Below are 25,366 nucleotides of genomic sequence, written 5' to 3'. Positions count from 1 at the left end.
TAGTAGCATTCAAATACTTCTGCAAGGATCGGGGTGGCTCTCCAGGTAAGGGCCAGTCCCCTCCACGTGGGTCATTATCAGTCATCTGTAGCTTCTTCGGATCTTCCACTCCCTCCACCGCCCTCCTTCTGATCATCTGATAGACACTTTTCTGAGTAGGTGGTCCCAGGGACACGCTGTTTCTGTTGTATTCTTCAGGTGCATTGTGAGTATCCTTCATATGTGCTGGGGCTGAATATCAGAGTTACCTGGGCAGCTTTTTCAAAATACCGATGTCCCTTACGCCAGACAAATCAGATTCTCTAGGAGGCGGTTCTCAAATACTGTGTTTTTTAAAGCTCCCTAGGTGATTCTAATGGGCCCCCAGGGCTTAGAACCATGCAGCTTTCGAGAATTAAAAATGAGGGACTTCCCTGGCGGTCCAGTGGTTAAGACTCTGCACTCCCAACGCAAGGTACACAGGTTCAATCCCTGGTCAGGGAACTAAAAGATCCCGCGTGCCCCGCGGTGCAGCCAAATAAAACAAAATTATTAAAAAAATTTTTTTTTGAAGTAAGAATTAAAAATGAGAACTGTCGGTCATTCATTCATGCCTCATGGTGAATCAGTTCCCATGGACTGGGTTTTTTCAGAACCAAGAGGTATGAGAATGAGTGAATGAGAAATTTCAAGAGCGGTGGTGAGCTGTAAAAAAAGCAAACATCTTAACAGTCTGTAAATTTTGGGATAACAGAACTTAAGTCAATATTTTCTTCAGTCTGAATTGTAAGCTCTTCAACTGGTTGAAAACCACTTGCAGAAAAAGAGCCTAAGGCTTTGCCTTCTTCTTGGGGCCAAGAGCAGGATATTGCTGTTATACACTCTCGATAAGTTTTTGTTAAATGTCCCTTTACCTGCTAGTTGTTAAGCTCATAATAAGAGAGGTTACCTAAGAAACATTAGAAAAACAAGTCACTCTGGAAGAGTTTACTGTGGTATGTTTTTGGTTGTCCAAGAGGTGATCTTTATGCACAGTATTATTCGTGGTTTTTTAAACCTTAGGTACTTCTTGAAGACTTTAAGATATTCATTAAAAAGTATTACCCTTGGTTGCAGTTAACAAGTAGTCACTGAAGGTACTTGGGCAATACGAACATGCTCGGTATCATTCAGATATGGCTAAGACTTTGAGTATCTGTTGATAACCTTAAGAATTCACACACACACAAATATTGTCTCTTGGTTGCAAGTAAAAGGTGCTCAGAATTGAAGGCAAAAGATGATCGAAAAAAACTTAAAAAGAACTAGACCCTCAGAGTCAACGTTTGTTCTCTTTAGCAGAGTAAGTGGTGGAGATTGGTTGGGAGTTGATACTTGAGTGCACCAAAACTTAGAAGTAGGGAATGGGAAGCAGCTGATCATTGTAACTGCAGAAAGTACAGTACAGGCTTCCTCTGGCTTTATATTCCTGTGGAAAGGAAAAGGGGGCGGGGCGGGGGAAACCCGACTTCTCCACCTTTCTGTGAAATGCAAAATCAAGTGTGGGGCTTATAGAAACATGCTAGCCCTATCCCCAAAGTGGCACGGGGAAATAAGGACATGTGAAAAGCACTCACTGAGTGAAAGAGGAAGTGAGTCAGCTCCATCTATGGCCACCAGGGACTAGGGGAGTCACAGATAATTACCACATGCTAAGAGTATAGGGATACCAAGCAAATGGGGGTGTAGGAACCATCGTGAACCAAACCCCAAGGGTGCTTAACATGACGGGGCAGGTTATGTAAGGTATTCTGTCACAGAAGGGAAGGGACAGGACAAAGCCCTATCAAACACTTAGGTATGACAAAACAGTTTGTAACCAATTGGTAACTTCTCAGATTCTTTGCTATGAAAATTCAGCCACAGTAGAGATTGTTGCAGTTATGTTAGAGATTGTTACCTGCCGAATGACAGGTTTAGCCGAAGGTGACTAGGGAAGGGGGCCAGAGTTAAAGAAGCTGAAAAAAATCTTAGACAAAGTTCATTTCCACTTAAAAATCCTAAGTTAAAATACACCGTTAATAGAAAGAGTTGGGTCAACTATAGAGCCATTCTCTTCTTTGCTTCCAAATCACTTCCAAAAAGAGACAAAAGAGTAGACATATACGAGAAAAGGTCCAGATGCATCAGTGCAAAAGGAAAAATTTTATGTGCATCGTTGTTTTCTGAAAATGTATCTGTGAGCCGCACCGTCCCGCCCCCCCCCACAAAAAAAAATCATGTTTAACAGGCAAAAAATACTTTGGAAAGAAGACAGATTTAAATAAGGGAAAATGTTACCCAAGGTCACCATGATTATCTATAGGTGTCTGCCCATCTCTGAAAAGTAAAATATTGACAGCCCAAAGCCCCAAGGGGATAAAAATGTATATTCAGTTCTCATTCAAATGAAAATGCATTAGGCTCAGGCCTTGAATTTGATTTTTTTTTTTAAGCTTCCTAAATTTAACGAGCTGAAATTCTTAAAACCAGGCTTTCATAAAAACAAAAAGGTTTTTTCATTTTGTTGTTTATTTTCTTAATTTAAAAAATACACACAGGGCTTCCCTGGTGGCGCAGTGGTTGAGCATCCGCCTGCCGATGCAGGGGACACAGGTTCGTGCCCCGGTCCGCGAAGATCCCACATGCCGCGGAGAGGCTGGGCCCGTGAGCCGTGGCCGCTGAGCCTAAGCGTCCAGAGCCTGTGCTCCGCAATGGGAGAGGCCACAACAGTGAGAGGCAAAAAAACCCAAAAAACCCACACAAAAAGAAGTCCCATAATCTCACTTTTTTCCCTTAAAATTTACAAGTTAAGGTTTCCCTACCCTCTCACCTTGAGAGATAATGCTTTTTTCTAGAATACTAGAGATATGTATCTGTACCTATCCATCCACGTATCTATATCAGTATCTATAATTAATGATTTAACTTGATGCAAACCTTCATTAAAAAGATGGAAACTTGCATCCTTGGTTTAGGTAATCTATTGATATTATTCTGTTTTTAGCTTTATCTGTTTAATCTGTGATAGTTTCTGGATTACAAGGCAGCTGTTTAAGTGTAGTTGATTGAAGACAGATGGTTGGGATCAGGTGCCTCGAGGCAGTGTAAAGGACTGAAGAGTAGTGTAGGACTCCCCCCTTATCTCAAACCTTCCCCCACCCTGCCAGGTCCTACCCACGCAATGTCCGTTTCTCAGCCGCTTACGCGAACTAAATTCCAGTTTTCAGACTTTCCAGTATGCATTTCCTTCTCCCTGGAATGTCCTTCCATTCTTCTCAAAGGCCAGCTCTTCCTCATTTTTATGATCCCAGTTGATATGCCAGCTCTACTGAGATATTCTCATTCTCCATCTAGAAGAGCTTCCCACCCCCAAACATTGTCTCTCCCAGTATTCTGTTGTTTTCTTTCAATTGACACCATAGTGGGTTATTTTTGTTTATCTGTGGATTAGCATCCGTCTCTCCCCAATTCAACAGAACAAGCTCTGTGAGGCTCATGGTGGTACCCATCTTTTCCAGTACTGTGCACCCAGCACTTCACATAGGGGCTGGTAGATAATAGGTGTCCAATAAGTATTTGTGGAATTAATGAGCTGTATATATTATTGACACAAATCCACAAACATGTAACTAGCTTGCTTTGCAACCATGTGGCTGTAAAGAAAGAGAAGGCTGCTCTTTGATTGCTTTTTATTAGTCATGTTTTACCAAGTTGAAAGTTACTAGTAAATTTCTGGTAGTGGCTTTGTCAGTAGTAAATTACAGAGCATGCTGTGTTACTAAAATGGGTTACCACTCTTGAGAAACCCAAGCAACAAGGGATAAGAATCTCTCTGTGCATTTCTATAATGACTTGGCAGAAGCTGTGGGATGGAGGAAAGAATTGGACTCACTCTAATCATAGGTCTGCTATTTTTTAGTCATTTATTAGTAACTTCTTTTCTTAAGAGCCTTGAAGAGCCTCCATTTTCTTACCTGTAAAAGGCAATCGTTTTGTCTCATAGGAACAAAGTAGATGATACATGACATACAGTTAAAACCTGCCATAATATATAAATGAATCTGCATGGTCTTGTTATTTTGAAATTAATGAAATGGGGAACACATGCAGCTGGCTGCCTGGGAATTCCAGGCATCTGTGAGCCCATTGCCAACAGTTGTTTCCACAAATTTGTTATTGTCTCAGAGTGGGTTGCCCAGGAATCTATGTCATGTTAGTTAAAGTGTTTTGTGAATTTCAAAGTGCCAAATAAATTTATGGTGTCATTACTATTGTTATTATTATATGGTTAAAAATAGATCCTATTAATAAATAAGAGAAATATATTAATAGTGACTGTCAGCTTTTGCCTTTTAAATTTAGATAGACTTACTAGAATCATACGCTTAACTGACATGGATATAAGAAGATCTCCAGTAACGTCAAAATATCTTCTAAAACCTTGGAAGATGCTAGTGCTGCATAGCATAACCGAGCAGGACCCTATGGGGCCTTCCTGGGACAGATCCCGCCCCGATACCCTCTGCTTCGGCTCCTCTCTGAAGTACCTAGATAATAGTATCTGATACACACTTCCTGAGTTGTTTTACAGATGCTAAAACCACCACCAAGTGAAAGAAATTAACTACTTGATGACCGTGAGCACGCAGCCCCTAAACCTACTGGCGCCTAAGGTTTGTTGTTGTTAATCCTTGTGACACCGCCCTGTTACCTCACCATCAACCAATCAGAGAACTGCAAGAGCAGCTGATCGCTTAACCTGGGACCCTCCTCCCTCACCTTGCCTTTAAAAGTGCTTTGCTGAAACCCATGGGGACGTCAGGCTTTTCGAGCGCTGGCTTCCCAGGACTCCTCGTCTAGCACCGTACAGTAAACGCTGCACTTTCCTTCACGACAACCCAGTGCCAGTACATTGTTTTTACTGCAGACAAGCAAGTGGACCCGAGTTTGGTTCAGTAACAATAGTGGAAGTGTCCTCCTCACCAGGTAGTAGAAGGTGAGTTTGTTTGCTCCATTTCGGATTGACTTGGCCCTCTGCTTTCCAACTTCCCCCCAAAGAAATTAGTCACAATGGTGAACTTCTTAAGAGGAAGTGGCCATAAAGTGCAAAATCAGTAAAAGCAACCAGCCAGTAAACCAGGTTTATACTCAGCCAAGGTGGATTTAATACAGGCTCAGAGTCAAGGAATCACTGAATTCTAGTGCTGGAAGGAACTAAAATTTACTTATATTAATATTAACCCAAAAGTTCTCTTGATTTCCAGTCTTCTAAGGAAAAAAAAGAAATTAGTTTTATTATATTTCTTGACCTATATTTAAAGCCAGACCATAAAATTTCCAAAGGTACTATTTTCCCTGCCAAACTTTGACCTGTGTGCTTTTTACCGCGGTGGGCCCTTGGCCTTCCAGCCAAGAAGGAAGAAAGGGTGTAATTCTGTATTTATGTGAGTTCCACAGCTCTTTAAATGACAATCCGGGAAGACTGGATGTTTCTCTGATAAGGTGCTCTTTTCAGACCTCTGTTTCTTCTCTCTTCCCAACTTTTCTTTACCATCCCCTCCCAGCTTATCTCTGTGCTCTCTATTAGGGCATAGGTAGGCAGGGTGTGGTCGTTATTTAGCTGCTAATTTTGTTAATTTAGCCTCAAACAGCAGTTTTACAAATGAACTAACATTTGAGAAACTGAAACACAAAGGTGATAGGAAACTCAGAAAAGTACAGTTGACCTTTAGTCAGCTAGTCAGAGGATAAAAGAATGCTATTCAGAGAGTAGAGTTTGGTGTGGTTATTGGGTGAAGCTGGTGTAATTAGAGGTAGCTGGCAGATCCTGCAGAATTAGTTACTCTGGGTAAATAAGGAAATATTCACAGGACCTCCCTGGTGGTCCAGTGTTTAATACTGTGCTTGCACTGCAAGGGTCACAGGTTTGATCCCTGGTCTCCCTGGTGTCCAAGGTCAGGGAACTAAGATCCCGTGTGCCAAGCTGCAAACTGATGGGTAAGACTGCATCTCCAGTCTTTCATTCAGTTTGAGGAAGTAATGATTGCTCTTAATTTAAGTGAGTGTATCTGTCAGTCAATGGCATACATAATCAGTCCTAGCTTTGTTTATGGCAGGACAAACTTTCCTTATTACTACTTATGAAGCCACATAACTCAGATTGGGCCTTGAACCCACCGTCTTTTCATTGAGATCACACACCTGATCTCAAGACTTAATGAAGCTTAGGTTCTTTATGTCTCCTTGTGGAAAGAACTCAGTGAGAGACAAAGTGATAGGTGAGAAGTGTTTATTTAGAGAGATACACATTCCAGAATGGCCCTGGGAGAAACACATTTCACAGACAGAGTGTGGGCCATCTCAGAAGGTGAGAGGCCTCGAAATATGGGCTGGTTAATTTGATAGGCTAATGAATGGGAGGATTATTCCAACAATTTTAGGGAAGAGGTGGAGATTTCCAGGAATTGGGCCACTGCCCACTTTTTGACCTTTTATGGTCAAACTTGGAGCTGTCGTGGTGCCTGTGGGTGTGTCATTCAGCATGCTAATGTATTATGAGTGCATAGGGAGGCTCAAGGTCTACTGGAAGTTGAATCTTGGACATAATCGGTTCTAAACAGTTTATGTCGTATCCTCAGTGGCTATGTCGTTCTTTTAAAGGTTGTGCCCGGCTTCCTTCCTCCTATTTCACTTGCACATTCCTAATGTCTTCAATAAGGCACTCAGTATAAAGCAAACATTTTATTAAAGACAAACCTATTGTTGTGGGAATTCTACCCAAAACTATCAGCACAGCCTTTCACTTTACAATCGATTGAACTTAAATATGAAACTCAAGGTATTATAGCTATGTGTCTATTCCTAATGCAGGATTCCTAGCTCCAGAGGAAACGTCTGAGGGCATGCATGACCTGTCAAAAAGTGAAATGGGAATTTGAGATACCTATATAGAAATTTGAGACCAAAATAACACTTAGAATTTCAAATAACTAGAATCCTATGATGTGTACATCTCAGTCTGTGAACGTGCAGTCTCCGCGATCACTGCTTTAAGGAACCCACTATAGCCTCTTTCGCCTCGCTTCCAAGATGACCAAGAAAAGAAGGAATAATTGTCGTGTCAAAAAGGGCCGCGGCCACGTGCAGCCTGTTCGCTGTACTAACTGTGCCCGATGCGTGCCCAAGGGTAAGACCATTGAGAAGTTCGTCATTCGTAACATCCTAGAGGCCGCAGCCGTCAGGCACGTTTCCAAAGCGAGTGTTTTCGACGCCTGTGTGCTTCCCAAGCTGTATGTGAAACTGCATTATTGCGTCAGTTGTGCCATTCACAGCAAGGTAGCCAGGAATCGTTCTCGGGAAGCCCCGAAGGACCGAACACCTCCACCCCGATTTAGACCTGCCGGTGCTGCCCCACCACCTCCACCAAAGCCCATGTAAGGAGCTAAGTCCTTAAAGACTAAAATACTGTTCCCTGGAAAGGCAATAACGTGGAAATTATACTTTAAACAAAAAAAACCCACTATAAATATCTTTCATATGAACCCAGATTTAATCATACATATAATCATTAATCAGTATATATTGATTAATATCCTAGCCCCATATCCAAGTTTAGAAGAAAAATTCATTTTTCAACTAGGCTTACTGAGTTACATCTAATTGAAGTTCTTCTTGTGGTATTAATGAAGGTAGAGGTTAATTCTTTGAAAACCTCACTCCAAATTATGGTCAGCTTTCTCTCTTCCTGGTTCCTTTGATAATTCTAAACAGATCTAATATGTTGACCTTTTGCTCATCTTTGAGGATCTTCTCGAAAGATTAAATTGTCTCTGGTGCCTGGTGGGGATCAGACCTGTGCTGAGGATAGGAGGATTACTTTAGGGTTCTTCCAGGTGACCTTGACTGAGGTGAATTACAAGAAGAGGAGGGAGAGGAAGGGAAGGGGCAGGAAGAGAAGAGAGTGCTCTGCTGCGGTCCCTCCACTTGTTGGCTTCTTTTCCAATAAAGCCTTTATCTGCTGCTGAGTTTATCCATTTTTAACTTTTTAATTTTTAGTGCCTTCCCTTATTCCCTAGGCTACTACCCTGCTACCCTAAACTGTGCTTATTACTGAGGTTCATTACATGTGTTTCCGACTCCTCAGATTTGCTAATTCGGTTACAATTTTTGGCCTCCATGATGTTGACCTTGGCTTTGGAGTGAGGCCAATTTGATCCCAGAACACCACTGCTTACTAGTCATGCAACCTTGGGGCAAGTTAGTTATTTCACCTGGCTGAGCTTCCTCACCTGTCGGTAGGGGTGGTGCACACACCTAGTGTATCTGGTGTGAATATTGAAGGAGAGATCTGCGTCAAGTTTTTAGCACAGTGCCTGAAGAGTCCTAAGTAACCTGGACTCTGGTCAAGTTCAAACATCTCATTTGTTTGGCATCCTCAGATTATCTTCAGTGACTTCCTTGATAGCCTTAAGGTGATTATCTCATTTTCACCCAGTTGTATATCCACATAATAAAGGAGTGTCCTGGGTTCTATTTTCCTGGTCTATTCATGAGTACAAAAAAAAAAAAGGGAAGACCTTACATGTTTAGCCTGGAATTCAAGGCCCTGCTCAGTTCTGTCCCCGAACTTCCTCTACTGCCTTATTTCCCACGTCACTGTTACCGAACGCAGGTTTGTGTGCCCGATGCACGGTAAGGCCAAAGGAACCCAAACATTGCAGTTTGGAAAAGAGAAAGGTTTGTTGCAGGGCCAAGCAAGGAGAACAGGTGGCTTGTGCTCAAAAAATCTGAATTCCCTGATGTTTTGGGGAGAAGAGTTTTTACAGGCAAAATTTGAGGGGAGGGATGCAGGGTATGTAACTTTCTAATAATTGGCTGATGGCGAGGTAATGGGGGTGGTCTAGGAGTCTTATGCTCAGCCTGAAGTTACTGCCTTCCACCTGAGGCGAGGCCTTAGTTCCTGAAGAAGAACTCAAAGATACTGTTATGTATATCCCTTGAGGTAGAACCAGTGTCCTGCTTTAATTGTTGCACTGTAGTTTCTTGATTATTCCTCCTTTTTTCTGCATTCCGTATTTCCCTGACCGGTATCCATTTGCTCTGCCCTTTGGAACTTAGGGGAGGTCTAGGAGGCTGAAGCCTTTATCCTGCAAATAAGAAATGGGGGACCTGGAAAGGCTTTTGTGCCCCAGGAGGGCCCCACGGGTTCCTGCTTGGTTTCATCATCACTTTCAAATGTCGAACACATTTACCAAACTGGAATAATCCTTACTCTCTGGATAAACTCTAGCCCATGTTTCACACTGTTCCTTCATTCTGGAATGTCACATTCCTAGTCTCCCCTGTTCCCTATCCTGCCGTGGTGTTAAGTCCTACCAGAAGCCATGTTCTCTTACAGCCTTGTCATCCCTCCATCAGCACAATTCTTAGCACGATTCTTTTTATGACTTGATTATGACTGACCGTGTTCTTTCATGTGTGATAGTCACGACTAGTTAGTAGACTCTGAGGGCAGGAAGGGGTGTAATGCTTCTATTCCCCACTGTGCTTAAAATGGGGTTTTGCAATTGGTAGATCTCAGCGATGGAGTCCTGAAGGAAGGAATATATTGTGGGGATCAGAAGCAGATACCAATTGTGCAGTCAAATATATTCTAATTGTTTCAAATATTTTATTTTCATATATTTCTATTCAATATATAAGAGGCCTTCCCTGCCCACCATAGCTGATAGAGTCCTGTCACTCCTGGCCCCCTTGCTGTGCTTTAATTTTGCACCTGAAAACATATCACTATGACTGTAGATACGCTATAGAGCCTCCAGTTAGTTTCTGTCTGCCTCTGGAATGTAGGCTTCGTGAGCTCAAGGCCTTCATCTTTTTTGACACTTAGAATCTTTAGCAAGAACTCAGTCAGTATTTATTGAACAAGTGAATGGATAACTGAAATAATCATAGGCTTTACTCTGCTAAAGTATGGATAGTATCAGTTCTAAGTTTCTAAAAGTATAAAAACAGGCTTCCTAATAACTTGTTTTGGAGGTTTAGATGTTAAGTTTTCAGAGTAATTCTAAGAAATGGAAGCCCTTCCAGGAACGCTGTTTAGAGGCGTTCAACATGGTCCTGAGTTTGACACACCATCGTAGGGTATCATGCAATAAATTCTCTAACAAAAATAGGGTAGGGTATCATGCAATAAAGCCTCTAACAAAAATAGGCTGTCTTGAACCCCTGGTAGTAGAACTACTTGCTTTTATACCAAGAAGGTCGGGAAAAGCACCAAAATCTGTATGTGATATGTGCTGAGAAGTTCATGCCGTGAGATCTAAAGTTCTCAGGAGGTTACCTAAAGTGAAAAAACATGTCAGCAAGGCCTGTGGTGGGTCCATGTGTGCTAAATGGGTCTGTGACAGGATCAAGCTCACTTTCCTTAATGAGGAGCAGAAGATCCTGGTCAAAGTGTGAAAGGTACAAGCGCAGAGTCAGAAAGCTTTAAAAAAAAAAAGCTTTTATGAGTAATAATAAAAAAAAAAAACCCTAAAAGACTTGTTCTATTTAAAAAAAAAAAAAGAAAGTAACTATGCTAAATGAGTATAAGAGGAGGTTTCAAAAGTGTAGTCAGAGCCCAGAAACATTTTAGTTTCATTTGGTGAGTTTAACTCTTTTATCTTAATTTTCTTCTTTCAATACCAAAAGAGTATATTGGGAAATAACTGCTTCTCTTCAGCATAGGACTTTGCTCCCCAGGCAGACATTGGAGCTAAGTCAAGGGTTAAACAAAATAACAGGTCAGAGGATGAGGAGGTGATGCTGCCACACCTTTTCTCCCCGTCCCCACTTTCATCTCAGACTCCTGTCATTCTCTAAGCCCCATCTTCCTAAAGCATCTCACCCCACCTCCTCTCCTCGCTGTTTGCCCAAGTGCGATATCACCCAGTGCTTTGCATACAAATTCAATTCCTGTTCACGTCTAAAAGAGTGTGACATTTGTAAGGGAATGGAAATGCTTTTGCTGTGCTTTCAAAGTGGGATGAGGCTGTTCTTGAGGTTTGAGGTTTATCTGTACAGCACCTGGCACCCAGGGGACCTCAGTAAATATTTGAAGAAATGAATGAACCATGTACAGAGGAGGCAGCCCAAAGGCCACTTCAGGTCACAATGGAACACTCTTTATCAGCACTTATCTGACTTGAATGCTTGGTGACACTCGACCCTCTCTTTGCTTTGACCTTTTTTCCATGCCACTCCTTGGTTTTCCTCTTACCTTTTGCTTGTCTCTTCTCATTCTTTCCTGCTTGTTTTTCACCTTCCCCTTAAGTGGTGATACCTCCCTCCCAGTTAGGTTCTACCCTGATCCTCAGAATATTCCCCCTGGATGACCTCATCCAGGTTCCTGACTTCAGCCATCACCATGCAAATGTGGATGACTTCCCAGCCCAACATTTCTAAGTCCCACGCCCTATGTGTCTCTTTCTTTCTCTTTTTTAAAAATTTATTTATTTGTTTATTGTTGGCTGTGTTGGGTCTTTGTTGCTGCACCTTTGTTGCTGCGCGCGGGCTTTCTCTAGTTGCAGGAGCGGGGGCTATTCTTCGTTGTGGTGCGCGGGCCTCTCATCGTGGTGGCTTCTCTTGTTGCAGAGCACGGGCTCTAGGCACACAGGCTTCAGTAGTTGTGGCTCGTGGGCTCAGTAGTTGTGGCTCACGGGCTCAGTTGCTCCGTGGCATGTGGGATCTTCCCGGACCGGGGCTTGAACCCGTGTCCCCTGCACTGACAGATGGATTCTCAACGACTGCACCACCAGGGAAGCCCCTATGTGTCTCTTTCAATCTCTACCAGTAAGTCACACATTCTTATTAACTATTAACTAAATACTAGAATACCACTTCTTTACTCCCCACCCACAAAGCTAACACCAGCTACCGGGTCAGACAAACCAGAAGCCTGAGAACCACCACCTACTCTCCCTTTTGCCTTTCTCCCCACATTAAATTAGTTGCTAAGACCTGTCTGTTCTACCTTCTCTGCTGAATTCATTTCAATTCACGTAGGGAATGATTACTCTGATGGGCTACCATCTTCCAAATGGCATTCGCCTATCCATCTTCACCAGTCCTGGCTTCTTCTCATGACGAGAATTGCAGTTACCTGGCATCTCTGCCCATCAGCTTCCATTCCCCCAGGTGTCCTCCATGTGACCATGGCTGGGCGGACTTTCTAGAAATCTTATCTAACTCTGCCCCTCCTGCTTCAACCCTCAGTGGCCCCCTGTGCCTTCAGAATCAAAAGTTCAAACTAGTCGCATGTAGGTAGAAAAGTCATTCAGGATACTACCTCCTAATCCTCCAACCTCATTCCCTACTCCTCTGGTGCCCTGGTCGGGCCAAACTCCTTGTTCAGTTTCCAACATGCCCCACTGAATGCTGGTCCCCGCCGCGCTTCCTGCCCGAGCACTTTTTCTCCTGTTCTTTAGCTGTTCTGCTCTTTGAAAACTGGTTCGTTCCGCAAGAGAGTTTAGTTTCACTTCTGCCCTCCTTTTTTATGCCTTCTTCTGTCCTCTTCACATCCCTCTGAATGTTTGGAAGGCATTGTAAAATTGTTTCCTCGTCTCTCTCACTAGACTGAGCAGTCTGAGATATGTGTCTCTGGCATCTAGAACAGCACAGACCAGTGTTTTTCAAAGTGGGACCCGCAGGCCTTCCTGTGTCAGAATCATTTAGCCATTGTCAACACTCATGTTCTTAGGCCCTCCCCTCCCCCATAGGACCCAGAAAATCAGAATTTCTGGGTGTTTTTAAACAGACTCCCCAGGTAATTTTTATGAGTATACATATTCAACCAATATATTTAAGTAAACAAATCACCTGGAGCCTTTGAGCTTATTTTTGAATTCACACACACTGCATAACTTGGATTTGTTGCTGATACTTCTATCAATACTCCTCCTGTTTATAGAAGACCATTTAATTTCCTAGAGAAAAGTTTGCCTCTATGTCATAAAATGAACTGGGGATTTGGAAGTCCTGTGGCCAATTCTAAACACTTTAATAAACAATTTGAACAGTTCAAATTAAATAATCCACACAACTAGATTTAAGCAGCCCTGATGCCTCTTCTTGTTCTTTCGGTGAGCACTTGGCCTCACCTCTCTGGAACTCAGTTTTTCTCTGTGCAAATTCAAATCACTGGGCATAGCTCCAGATGGCTTACAGGAATTTGAAAATCATTGTGGCAGATACTTGATGTGTTTCATCATTTTCAGTTCAATGTCCAAGGTGTAGCCCCTACACATAATATAAAATTATTGCTCAGGAGTCTTCCTCAACTATAGAAGATTATTTATGTACGAAGAAAGTAAAAAACAGTGCAGCCGGAACTTCTATATACGAGTGGGAGTGAGAAGTCTCTAGTGATCTTTAAACTCACCAACTATCCCCTTGCATAGAAATATGTACTTACCGATGTTTATATGCATTTAAGTGCCAATATAAATACACGCTCATGCACAAATGTAACTTTGCTGTCTTTGATATCCTGCAAGGATTTATATTCGTGTGCGTATAAACTAGCCTGAAAATCCTGGAGCCTGCCAGACAGGTTGCACCTTTGAATAAGGATAGCTGTTGTGAACTTTAGCCCACATGTTTGCTTAAAGAGAACTGTCCAGTCCCTGGTGGCGAGTGCTTTTGTCCGGTTTGTGCAGTGCTTATTATTGTGTAACTTTAATTTGCCCAAAAGTGTCTACAAAGCATTTTATCCTTTTGTTTTTCTGGACAGTTATTCCCTTGGACCAGAGTGTTGCTCCTGCTTTAGCATTCAGGGCTCAGTCATGTTTAGTACTTGACCAATCAAGCTCAACTAAGTGAGAGTAATTGTGGCCAAAATGCCTGGGCAGGATGTAGGGAGTTTTGGGGTTTTGTTTTCCTGTTTTCCTGCTGTTTTTTGGTAACAACACAATAGATCAGGTAGCCTAGCGTCTTTTATAGAAGGAGCCTCTACACATGTCACTATATAAACATTTACATTTTAGAGGTAATGGCTTGCTTGTTGCCACCCACATTATTAAATCGCTGCATGCCTTGTATTTCAGTAGCAAAGAACTTGGTACGTTGTGTTCAGAGAAGTTTGAGTAGAAATTCAGAATATTCATTAAGAGTATGTTGCGAACTAACAGAAAAATTAACAGATAGAACCTTAATTAAGTATGGAGATTTCGTTGTTTCATTCAACAAAAGTCCGGAGCATGCAATCTAGAGTTGATGAAGCAGCCCAGTGATGCCATCTGGAAACCAAGCTCATTTCATCTTTCTGTGCCGCTGGCTTTCTCTCTCGTGGCTATGAGATGGCTGCCACCAGGCATCCAGTCTGTGACAAGGCAGGAAAGAGAAGTGCAAAGGAGCAAAACTCCAAAGGGTGTGTCAGCTAAATCAAGCAAGCTTCCCCAGAAGTCCCATCTGGCCACTTCAGCTTATGCATCATTGCCAGAACTCTATCACATGACTACCCCCAGACCAATTGCTGGAAGGGAGCCAGGGAGAAGGGCATTGTGATTGGCAGTTCAGTCATACCGCCATCCTCAGACAGCTTCCCTAAGGATCCAGTCCATTGAAACTAGGGTTCCAACCGAAGGACATCTATGGAGCACATCGCTTGCTATAATGTTTGCCCTGGTGTTGTGCCATCTCTTGAGAGACTCAGGGACTTTCCAGGTGATGACTCTGGGTACATTCCTCTCATGTGGTGAGAAGGGAAAGCAATCCAGTCTAGATGTGCCTCACCTGAGAATACATACAATACAATAACAAGATTCGATCTTTACAAGTACTCATTAAATTTCTCTTCAGTAGGGACGCTCCCCAAACTTTCTCAAAATACACTTTAGTTTAAAACAATTTATACACAACTTTCTGGGAGTAAATCTGTTGTATAGAGCAAGATAAACCTGTACTTTAAAAAGGTTTATTTTACCTTTGAGGCATGAATGTAAAATTCATAACGTAAAATCTTGGTAATCACTCACATACTTATTGGATCTTCATAAGTGTGTTCCACGGGAACTTAGAACTTTACAAGTTCTGCCCTGTTGGTTGGGAAAATGGGTGAATGTTTTCCTAGTCCTGAAACTGACATTATTGCACGCCACTGGTTGACACAGGAGGGAGCGTAATTTTATAGCTAAGATCACGATAAGCACCAAAACCATGAGGAAATATTACACTTTGCTGCATTCCCTATACTCACAGATGGGTAGAGTGAAAGTAATTTGCAGAAATCACCTGACTAACCTCATAACACCCATACATTGAACATTAGATCATGTGATCAGTTCCTATGAAATGACTCCCCACCTAAGAATGTTCAGACTGGGGACTCCCTGTATCCACATTGCACACGCCTGCCTTGTCTTCAGCTCCAGGCCCTGCCCTTATCTAAAACCTGTGCTACTCACTCAATCTCCTGCTTTGATCTTACCAGTGAGCAACCTCTGTATATCACAAGCAAAAGCATGTTGACTTCATTCATTTAAATGCTTCAGAGGCTTCCTATTGCTCTTAGGATTAAAAAGAAATGTCTTAACATAGTCTATAGGAGCCCTCATAATCTTGCTTCCACCTATCTTGGACCATCAGCTCAAAACTCTCAAAACCTACTCTTGGGATCTGAAGGTCAAACACACTAAATTCCTTATAGTTATTTGAATGTGCTCTCTCTCTCTCTTGCTTTGGTCTCTGCCCATGTTATTCCCACTTACTCATCTTGTCTAAATCTGGGTGAGGGTGCATCCATAGTATTATTGGAGTGTTTCCTTATGATCTTATTCCTCCACTTTCCCATACACTTGTCTATTACCCCCCAAAGACTTTGAAGTCTCCAAGGAACCAGGGAGTGTGTCTATTTTGTTAACTCTCCTCAATGCCTTGCACATTGCCAGTGCTTAATAAATATTTATTGAGTTGCAGTATGAAAGAATGAATCAGAACTCTCCTTACTCTTAGCCCAGAGAAACTCTTAGCAGTACAAATTCAGCAAAATTTGGTACCGTAAGCCAAAAGGCTTTGTAAATTTTTATTAATTAGGAGGTAAATAAATATCTTTTGAGCTACTTTTTTTTTTTTTTTGTGGTACGCAGGCCTCTCACTGTTGTGGCCTCTCCCGTTGTGGAGCACAGGCTCCGGCCGCGCAGGCTCAACGGCCATGGCTCACGGGCCCAGCCGCTCCACGGCATGTGGGATCTTCCCGGACCGGGGCACGAACCCGTGTCCCCTGCATCGGCAGGCAGATTCTCAACCACTGCGCCACCAGGGAAGCCCTAATAAATATCTTTGATCTCTGTTATTAGACTAAACTATCATCCTCCAAGCAATTCCTGAAAAAGTATATCTTTCAACTGAAGTAGCTTATTACTTACGAAGAAAAGTTCCTAGGTTTCAGTTTTCTGGTTAAACGGCAAAGAATTTTAGATTAATGTGTTTGTTAAATGCTCACATAAATGAGAATCTTGAGAAGCTTAGTGAGATGTAGGCTTACCTTCTCACCCTCAGAGTCCTAGAGCAGCTACAGTGCAATGTCGTGTCTCTGTTCTTAATGCAGAGTACAGGAGGTTGCCTGCCACTCTTCCTTTCTTTCAGTTTTCCTCTCTTGTCAAAGTCTTTGCTAGTTGTAATGCACTGATATTTTTTTTGTAAATATGATATTAGCCAGAAGTTTTTTATTTGCTTGTAGGATATAATTGATTTTGATGTGCCTTACAGTTATGTTATCTTTGAGGCAGGGAATCAAAGAACCCGGAGGGATGGTGGTGGCTGAAGACAGGGAGCTCAATAATCGTGATGATCTTGACATAGATTGAGCTCAAGTCTAAAAGTCTTGTAAGAGTCGTACTGAAGTGCAGACTTTTAGGGTTACTCTTTGTTCTTAGTCTGTTCAGGCTGCTATAACAAAATACCACAGACTGAGTCGCTTAAGTAACGACGTTTTCTCACAATTCTGGAGTCTGGAAAGTCCAAGATCAAGACACCAGCAGACTCAGTGTCGGGAAAGGGCCTGCTCCCTAGAAGGTCGTGTTCTCTCTTTAACCTCACACGGAGGTTTCCTTTATAAGGGCACTAATTCCATTCAGGAGATGTCTGCCCTCATGACCTAATCACCTCCCACAGACCCCACCTCCTATCATACCACAGTGGAGGTTAGGATTTCAACATGAATTGTAAAGGGAACACAGACATTCAGACCACAGGACTCTTCTAGATTCAGAAGATTAGGGAGGCGGGAATCTGCAGCCATAAGAAGCACCGCCTCCCTCCCTTTTTTCAGTCTGCCCTGCTCCCTCCCAACTCAGACCAGGATCTGACATTTTTTGTTTATGACTTTCATTTTAGCAGGTTTTCCTCAATCTCTAATTCTCACTCCCAATCTCTAGCTCTCTTTTCTCACTCAAATTAAAACTTATATTTTTATTTTTTAATTAAAAAAGTAATAAATATATCCTCTTTTAAAATATGTGTTGCATAGACACAAGTGGAAAATAAAACTTACCTGTAAATCAACCATCTCGATGTAACTTTTTAATAAAATGTAAATAAAGAAAATTAATTTTTATCCACCCCTTTCTTTATATATATTAATATAGTTTTGGCCTTTCATTTCACAGGCAGAGAGAGATCTGAGTTCTGTAAGGATGTGAAGATATGTTTTGCGACATTAGAAAGGATGAACTAGGGAAATACAGAGTGTTTTTAAAAGTAAGTTTTTGGCCTTTAAAGAAACGGCTATACCTTATATTTGGAGTGTTATGATAACTTCCTAAAATTGGGATTAGGTTATAGTGTATATAGCGTTATTACTTGGTCGAAAATTTAAAACCTAATTGCAACTCACTTAAGCTCTGGAATATAAGGCCTAATTTTTTCTTTTTTTAATGGAAATAGATAGTTGCTACAGTGTATTTTAAAAGAAATTCGCTTAGTTCCTTTTTTAGTTTTAAAGTCATATTTTATTCATTTTATTTGCCTCTTTTTCTAAAGTTTTGATTTCCACAGTACCATTGGCCTTTGCTTCTTATATGTATATTTAGAGAACTACACATTAAAAAGTCACTTGTGTCCTACATCATCCCCCTGCTGACTCAGGAAAAAAATGGAAAACGTATTTCCTTGTCCTTGTCAGGAATGATTATCCCTTTTCTTGCCACTTGGACCTAAAACCAGTTTGCCAGTGAAGCAGAATTAATGTGCTTGTAGAAAATCAAATTCTGTCTCTAGTTGGGAATAATCCTGTCAATTTTTTGAAGAACCAGCTTTTGATTTTGTATATTCAGGTTTGGGTTTGCAGGAGGAAATCCCGAAAGAACGCTACACATCTTCTTTATGAGAAAGATTAAATAAATTCACCTCTAGTGTCAAGCTACTTTAGATCTGTCTTAATGTAAGATTCTACCGTGGTACCTCATAATCTTTGTCTACAGACTAACTTAATTCACAAAAGATCAGAAACTGAGAAGTTTGGGGATTTCTTAGGAACTCAGATTTACAATTATAATTACCCCCTAAATAAAATGTTGTTTGCTTATACAGATTAATAAACTTTCTTTACCATAGTCTAGATACTTTTATGCTCATTCTTCCTGAATGATATTTATGACTATGCAAACATAGCTGTATTTATCAATAGATGAAAACTTACTGAAAAAAGCAGAATTGTTGTTCAGATATACACTTAGAGATACATGCTCAAAGGATATCTCAGTATACTGAAATTTCCAAAGGCAAAATTAGCAGAACCTGGTCATTGTAAACACAGAAGACAGTTCTTGCCCGTGTTATTTTTCTCTGCCTTTTCTCTGCCTAGCTTTTTCCAGAGGGGTTCACTCCCTTACCATAAGTCTTTTGCTCAAATTCACCTACTCAGTGTGTCTGCCCTGGCCACCTTATTTAAATTGTGGTCTGTCCCTCACTTCCCGCCTTATTTTCCTCTCACACTGCTTTACTTTCTCTTCTTTCCATCATATGTATAATCTTGTAACGTATCTTATTATTTATTTTCTTTTTTATTGTCTGTCTCCAGATGTGTAACCTCCATGAGTACAGGCTTTTTTGTCTGTTTTGTTCATTGATGTATTCCCAGAGCCTAGAACTGTGCTTGGCACACGGTAGGTGCTTGATTAGTACTTCTTGAACGAATAATCAGGAGTTCCAACTGGAGTCGGAAAAGAATATGGAAAATTTCTTTTTCTGTGAGGTTATTTGTGCTGTCAAAATGTACCACTTTTCTTCCTTGGAGAAGCTATTAAGACCAGACATAAGTTTTCAGTGAACATATGCCATATAAATTTCAGTGAATATATGACATAAATTGTTAGATTCAGTCAATTTACCCCCCTAAAATTCATCAAATTAATGAGAAAAAAAAGGATTCATCATATTGGTGTCATTTAGGTAAAACCTCTGCTTTTTTTTTTTTTTTTTTTTTTTTTTTTGCGGTACACGGGCCTCTCACTGTTGTGGCCTCTCCCGTTGCGGAGCGCAGGCTCTGGACGCGCAGGCTCAGCGGCCATGGCTCACGGCCCCAGCCGCTCCGCGGCATGTGGGATCCTCCCCGACCGGGGCACGAACCCGTGTCCCCTGCATCGGCAGGCGGACTCTCAACCACTACGCCACCAGGAAAGCCCAAACCTGCTTTTTTTGCTTTATCATATGCAGTTACGGATAAGAATTCTTGATCTCAGTGCCCACCCATGTACAGTCAGGCAAGGCTGTTTTGCCCATGGTCATATGCGTGCCGCTTCTTTAATGAGAATATTATAGACTGATAGACCTCACAGTGGACCTACTCAAAGAGTTTGTAGGTGGGAGAAAGATTTAACTCTAAAAATAGAGATTAGATTTTGGCATCACATGCCGCTCTTGAGGTGAAAAATCTTCTTATTGGAGCTACTTTGTACTGAGAACTGCTAGTCCAGTCTCTGCCCCTCGACTGTTCTGATGAGTGGAATTCTAGCCCAGCTGCTCACTTCCCTGCCCCAAGCAGCCAGTAGGAGCCAAATGAGGCAGATACTGATGAGAAAAGGAGCCTCTCAAAGCCCTTTCATAATTTCAGTCCTTTTTGACATACGGGTAGACTCCCTTGGGTGCTCCCTTTTTGTATAAAGCTCTAAGGGAAGTTATGGGTGAAAGGCAGGATTAGAAGTTGAAAACCAATTACCTAGGATCATCAGCTGTTGCTGACCCAAAGCAGACGATGCACCAGAGGTCAAATAGCTGATAGATATTTGCTGGTGATCAGTCAGGTTCACCCAATGCCAGGTGTGTAGAATTGAGGGACGATTCTTGGCCAGTAACTGGTTTGGAATAATCAGATTGTGCCCTGTCTGTATCCTGCGGTTATCCTTTGAATGTCTGCTGACTTCCAAGAAATGATGCCAGTTTTACAAATCTGGGTTAGATCAGAACTTTACCTTACGGCCAGGTTTGCTTTCGCCTCTCACCACCAAGGCAGAAGCAACCTCACAATACAGCATTGTTATATCCACCTGTGAGGCTGCATGGCCAACTGATCTCAGCTCAGACTTGCTGCAATCAACATTTTTTATTGTGAAAATACTGTAAGTTGTGCAAAGAACGAGCATTGTACAATATTAATATCCTAACATTCCATGGGCCTTTTAACTGCAGTGTAAATCAGCCAAATGGTCAAATTCAACTCTTTACTGGTAGCCTAGTAATTAAATGACTATAAAAGGATCTGCTTTTTCTTCCTACTATAAATAGGTCAGAAAAAAAAAGCATATCTTCCATAACATTAAAAAATTTTTCTTTTAGAAATACCTAATTTACCACACCACTCCCTCTAGTTGCAGGCATCTGAAATAAAGCAAACTTTCCTTTCCACCTAAAAAAAAAAAAAACAACAACAAACAAATACCTAATTTAGAAGGCTTATTTATAGCCATTTTTAATTATTATTTCTAAACATACTTTTAGGTGGACCAGTACTTTTCAGCTCAGTTCAAGAGTGACCTGTGTGTGCCATCTAAGAAACTTATGTCCTGTGTCCTGTCTAGGACTTTTTTTAAGAATAAAGTGTTCAGATCAATGTTTCACAATGTAACCGCTCTTCATACTCAAGCTGAGATATCTAAATGATGTGTTTTCATAAAAGCTCTTGTATATTACAAACTTGGATAGTGCAGTTTTGCTTATTTATTATTTTCAAGGTACTCACAAAAAGCTAATATCAAATTCACAGATGTTCTGGTATGTATACCTTTAAAATGACTAAACAGGACTTGAAATGCTTTTGGCCATAGAGACTCAACCAGCCTGATTTTTGGCGTTTGAGTCTCTTATAACATCTATTTTTATTTTTTTAAGAAGATGTTGGGGGTAGGAGTTTATTAATTTATTTATTTTTGCTGTGTTGGGTCTTCGTTTCTGTGCGAGAGCTTTTTCTGGTTGTGGCAAGCGGGGGCCGCTCTTCATCGCGGTGCGCGGGCCTCTCACTATGGCGGCCTCTCTTGTTGCCGAGCACAGGCTCTGGACACGCAGGCTCAGTAGTTGTGGCTCACGTGCCTAGCTGCTCCGCAGCATGTGGGATCTCCCCAGACCAGGGCTCGAACCCGCGTCCCCTGCATTAGCAGGCAGATTCTCAACCACTGCGCCACCAGGGAAGCCCCAAACATCTATTTTTCCCCCCGATAATAAGCAATTGTATTAGGTACCATGTATTGAGGACTTACAGTGTGTCAGATGCTGCCAGGTACAGTGTTTTGATGATTTACAACAAGCCTGAGAAGGCAGTGTTACTTTCCCAGCATTTTTGATGAGGATACTGAGGCAGATAAGATGTACAGTATTTTACTCAAGACCACAGAGCCAATATGATGACTTACAGCCAGGATTGAAACCCAGGTCTTTGTGACTCCAGTAGATATGATGGTGACTACTCTGGTATCTTCCAATAAGACATGTGCAGAAGTATATGGAATAAAATTTGTGTAATTTTATATAATCATGCAACCACCACCAAAATGCTTGGTGTGTTGGTTAGCATTTTGTACTTTTAAAATTTAAAACGTTTTTAAATATTTATTATATAAAATTTTCATCTTTCATTATTAAACTAGTAGAAAAAGGTATTCAGTACATAAAAGTAAATTGGAGAAAAAAAGCATGCATAATCCTGCCACCCAGTAATAACCACTGTAAAATTGGAGTGAGGGGTATTTCTTCTTCCAAGATGTAATTATACCACATTCTGCTTTTTTTTTTTTTTAAAGATTGTGGATTAGATCTCATTCCCTCTCTTCCTTTTTTTTTAAAGGGAGGTTGCAATTTTTATTTATTTATTTATTATTTATTTATGGCTGTGTTGGGTCTTCGTTTCTGTGCGAGGGCTTTCTCTAGTTGTGGCAAGCGGGGGCCACTCTTCATCGCAGTGCACGCACCTCTCACTATCGCGGCCTCTCTTGTTGAGGAGCACAGGCTCCAGACGCGCAGGCTCAGTAGTTGTGGCTCACGGGCCTAGTTGCTCCGCGGCATGTGGGATCTTCCCAGACCAGGGCTCGAACCCGTGTCCCCTGCATTGGCAGGCAGATTCTCAACCACTGCGCCACCAGGGAAGCCCCCACATTCTGCTTTTATCTTCCATAGTTATTAAAATCATATACACTTTATGTAACTCTAAATTTATGTAACTCTTTATGTGTAATAGTATTTTAGTGGACATACGATAGCATATCCCTGACTCTTAGAGATCTAGTTACTTTTTCACTGTTGTACTGTAGAGATGATCTTTCCTTTACCATATTAAAGATTTTCTGCCTCAAACAGACTCCTTGAAGTAGAATTGCAGGATTAAAAGCTATGGATCTTTTAGAATTCTTGATAAATTGTTTTTTCAAGAGCTGTATTACTTTACCTTCTGGCCAGCAAAACAGATGAGTTTCTGCATCCTCACCTGGATCGGGCATTATCACTTCCCTCATTGCCAATTGATAGCATTAAATAGTATCTGAGAGCGTTCTTGGTTTATGTAATAATCCTGATCAAAATTAATACGATTTATTTATCATCAAAATAGTATGATGCTGTTGTTGGCATTATTTTGCTTTCAGATTAAGCCTGGCCCTTCAGAGTCGGTCTGGAAATGTATCGGTAAATAACAAGATTCTATTGATTGCGGGTGAGGGTACAGTCATCAGGTGGAAAGTGATGCTATCACAGTGCCAGTCTCACTTTGTCTGTTCTGTCTTTGCTTATTTTATGCAGACGATTACATAGAGAAAGCAATATGTGGGTCTCTGGGCAGCAAGAAGTAAAGAAATTCGATGATGCTTCCCCAGTATTTCTGAGCAGGTACTTGTTACAATATACTACTCCCAGAGCAGCCTGCCTCAGTAGAAAGAGAACCATATTTCCGAAAAGAGGTTTAAAAAATGACAGTAGAATTGGAACTAACTTGTAGGATTCTTTCAGCTCTTGAGGTAAACAAAACTATAATAAAATATAATTTTTACCATTTAGATTTAGAATCAAGTGAGTTTGAAGCGTAGATTCATAGATGGCTTCAGCATTGGTTGTCTTCTTTAGTCTCCCAGTAATATATATTTTTTTTTCTCCTAAAGTATTTCTAAAATGCAACATCTTTAAAATAGCCAATATATTATTCATCCATTCATATGTCAGGAGCCCACTTTAGGCCAGCATTGTAGTATAAGGCCTTGGGTGTACAAAACTGAGTAAGACACAATTCCTGGCTTTCAGGATTACAGACCTGTAAATTTATGTGTGAAATATAAAGAATTAAGTGCTATAATATGTAGGCAAAAGGTGTATAGAAAGCACAGAGGTGATGAAGGAAAGGTTAAATCCAGTTGACCTAGAAGCAGTCAGGGAATATCTCCACAAAGATCAACAAAATGACAAGAATGGGTTAGAAGGGCGTTCAAAGTGGTGAGAATGGCATGTGTAAAGAAAGACAAGGTGGGCAAGGAGTGTGATGTCTTTTGAAAATCACAGTATGGCTGTAGCATAGGATGTCCCAGGAGAAGTTATAAGACATGATTTCAGAGTAGTCAGGGGTAAGATCATTTGAATCATGTGGAAGCATTTAGACATAGCTTGGAAGACAATGGTCAAATCTGTTAAAATTCTCTAGAGCCTATAACCTACATTAATGACGTTCCTGTTCAAATAAACAAGGTAGTTGGAAAATATAAAGTACTTGCCTTTGTATGATTTAATGCCTACATTTTCTTAGACGTAGTCTTGTACATGTGTCCTCAATAATTTTTCAATACTAGATTCTACTATCTGAAAGCACAGGAATATGGCAAGTCCTTTTGTACAGCTAGAAGGACACAGTAAATCAGTCTAAGTAGGAAGATACAAAGGCAGAAAATTGTGTACTATGTCAAAGATTGCAAAGAAATCACATGGAAAATTGTGTAATATGCCAAAGTATGCCCAGCCATTAAGTGACCCCAGGAATATGCCTGTCAGTATACAAAAAGAGTAGGCAAGCATCAGATTGGAAAAGGAGTCAGCTTCTAACATGCAGTGGCTTTTTGAGATGTATTCTCCGGAGACTTTGACCACTTAAGCAAGGGCACTGCTTTTTAGTTTATCTTCTTCAATTTATTTCTCTCTGTTAAAATCAATAGCCTTATGAATATGCCTTAAAGGAATACTTTCTTGAAGAATCAATAGATTTCAACAGTAAGTGATTATTTATGTTTGTGAATGTCAGAAAGACTGATGGGGAGCTGGGAAAGGTGATGATACACTATTGCTGAAGGAACCAACTGGGAAGGTATAACATTCTGGATAAGAACCCAGTGTAGCGATTAAGGGCACAGGGCTGACACTTGACTGCCTGGGTTTAACTCCCAGCACTGTCACTGAAAATCTCTGGGTTCTGTACAGGTATTTAACCTTGTTCTTTAGTTTCTTGGTCTGCAAAATGGGCATGATCACGGGTTCTCTGAAATGTAAATGAGACATTGTATATAACAAGTCCTCGAAACACTAAGAACAGTGCCTGGAATGCGATAAGTTCTCAGCTAAACAAGTTATTATTACTTTGACCAAATTGAAAAGCATTCTATTTTAGTGTCCTGGAGCAGTGCACAAATGTGCACTCCAAGCCAGTGTTAACTTTGTGTCTATTGTGGAGCAGTAAATTCGTGTACTAGAGATCTACTGTGGATGCTCAGTAAAACTTTTAAATGTTGTTGTAGCATGTAGGCATGTAGGCATCTAGAATTTCTCAGATTGGCTGGAAAATGCTTTAGACTGAAGGATACATCTTGAATAAACACTTGTCACATCTTTTTTTTTTTTTTACTTTTTTATGGGGAGTGGGGCAGGCGGGACC

At 41.1% G+C, this 25,366-nt stretch overlaps 2 protein-coding genes across 7 annotated transcripts in view; both read left to right on the top strand.

The window, feature by feature from the left end:
• The window catches only part of LOC112397675 (elongation of very long chain fatty acids protein 6), a 133,054-nt gene that overhangs the window by 40,296 nt on the left and 67,392 nt on the right, over window positions 1-25,366 (top strand). Inside the window, exon 1 of one of the 6 annotated variants that reach the window (XM_024741935.1) lies at window positions 4,592-4,996. The exons of 4 other annotated variants lie outside the window; for them this stretch is intronic. Coding sequence is in view for 1 of the 2 variants with exons in the window: in XM_024741933.1 (XP_024597701.1) it covers window positions 23,282-23,346 (65 nt within the window). In the remaining variant the exon portion in view is untranslated. Of the gene's footprint in view, window positions 1-4,591; window positions 4,997-23,276; window positions 23,347-25,366 lie in introns of those variants that run through there. One more of the 6 variants, XM_024741933.1, reaches the window with a different exon arrangement.
• Window positions 7,090-7,437, top strand: LOC112397677 (40S ribosomal protein S26-like). Its single transcript, XM_024741937.1, has one exon. It carries the CDS (start codon window positions 7,090-7,092, stop codon window positions 7,435-7,437), a length of 348 nt encoding a protein of 115 aa, XP_024597705.1.

This window comes from Neophocaena asiaeorientalis, unplaced genomic scaffold (genome assembly GCF_003031525.2).
Source record: "Neophocaena asiaeorientalis asiaeorientalis breed wild unplaced genomic scaffold, Neophocaena_asiaeorientalis_V1.1 scaffold534, whole genome shotgun sequence".
Lineage (NCBI taxonomy): Eukaryota > Metazoa > Chordata > Mammalia > Artiodactyla > Phocoenidae > Neophocaena > Neophocaena asiaeorientalis.
This window is presented reverse-complemented; position numbering and strand designations above follow the sequence as displayed.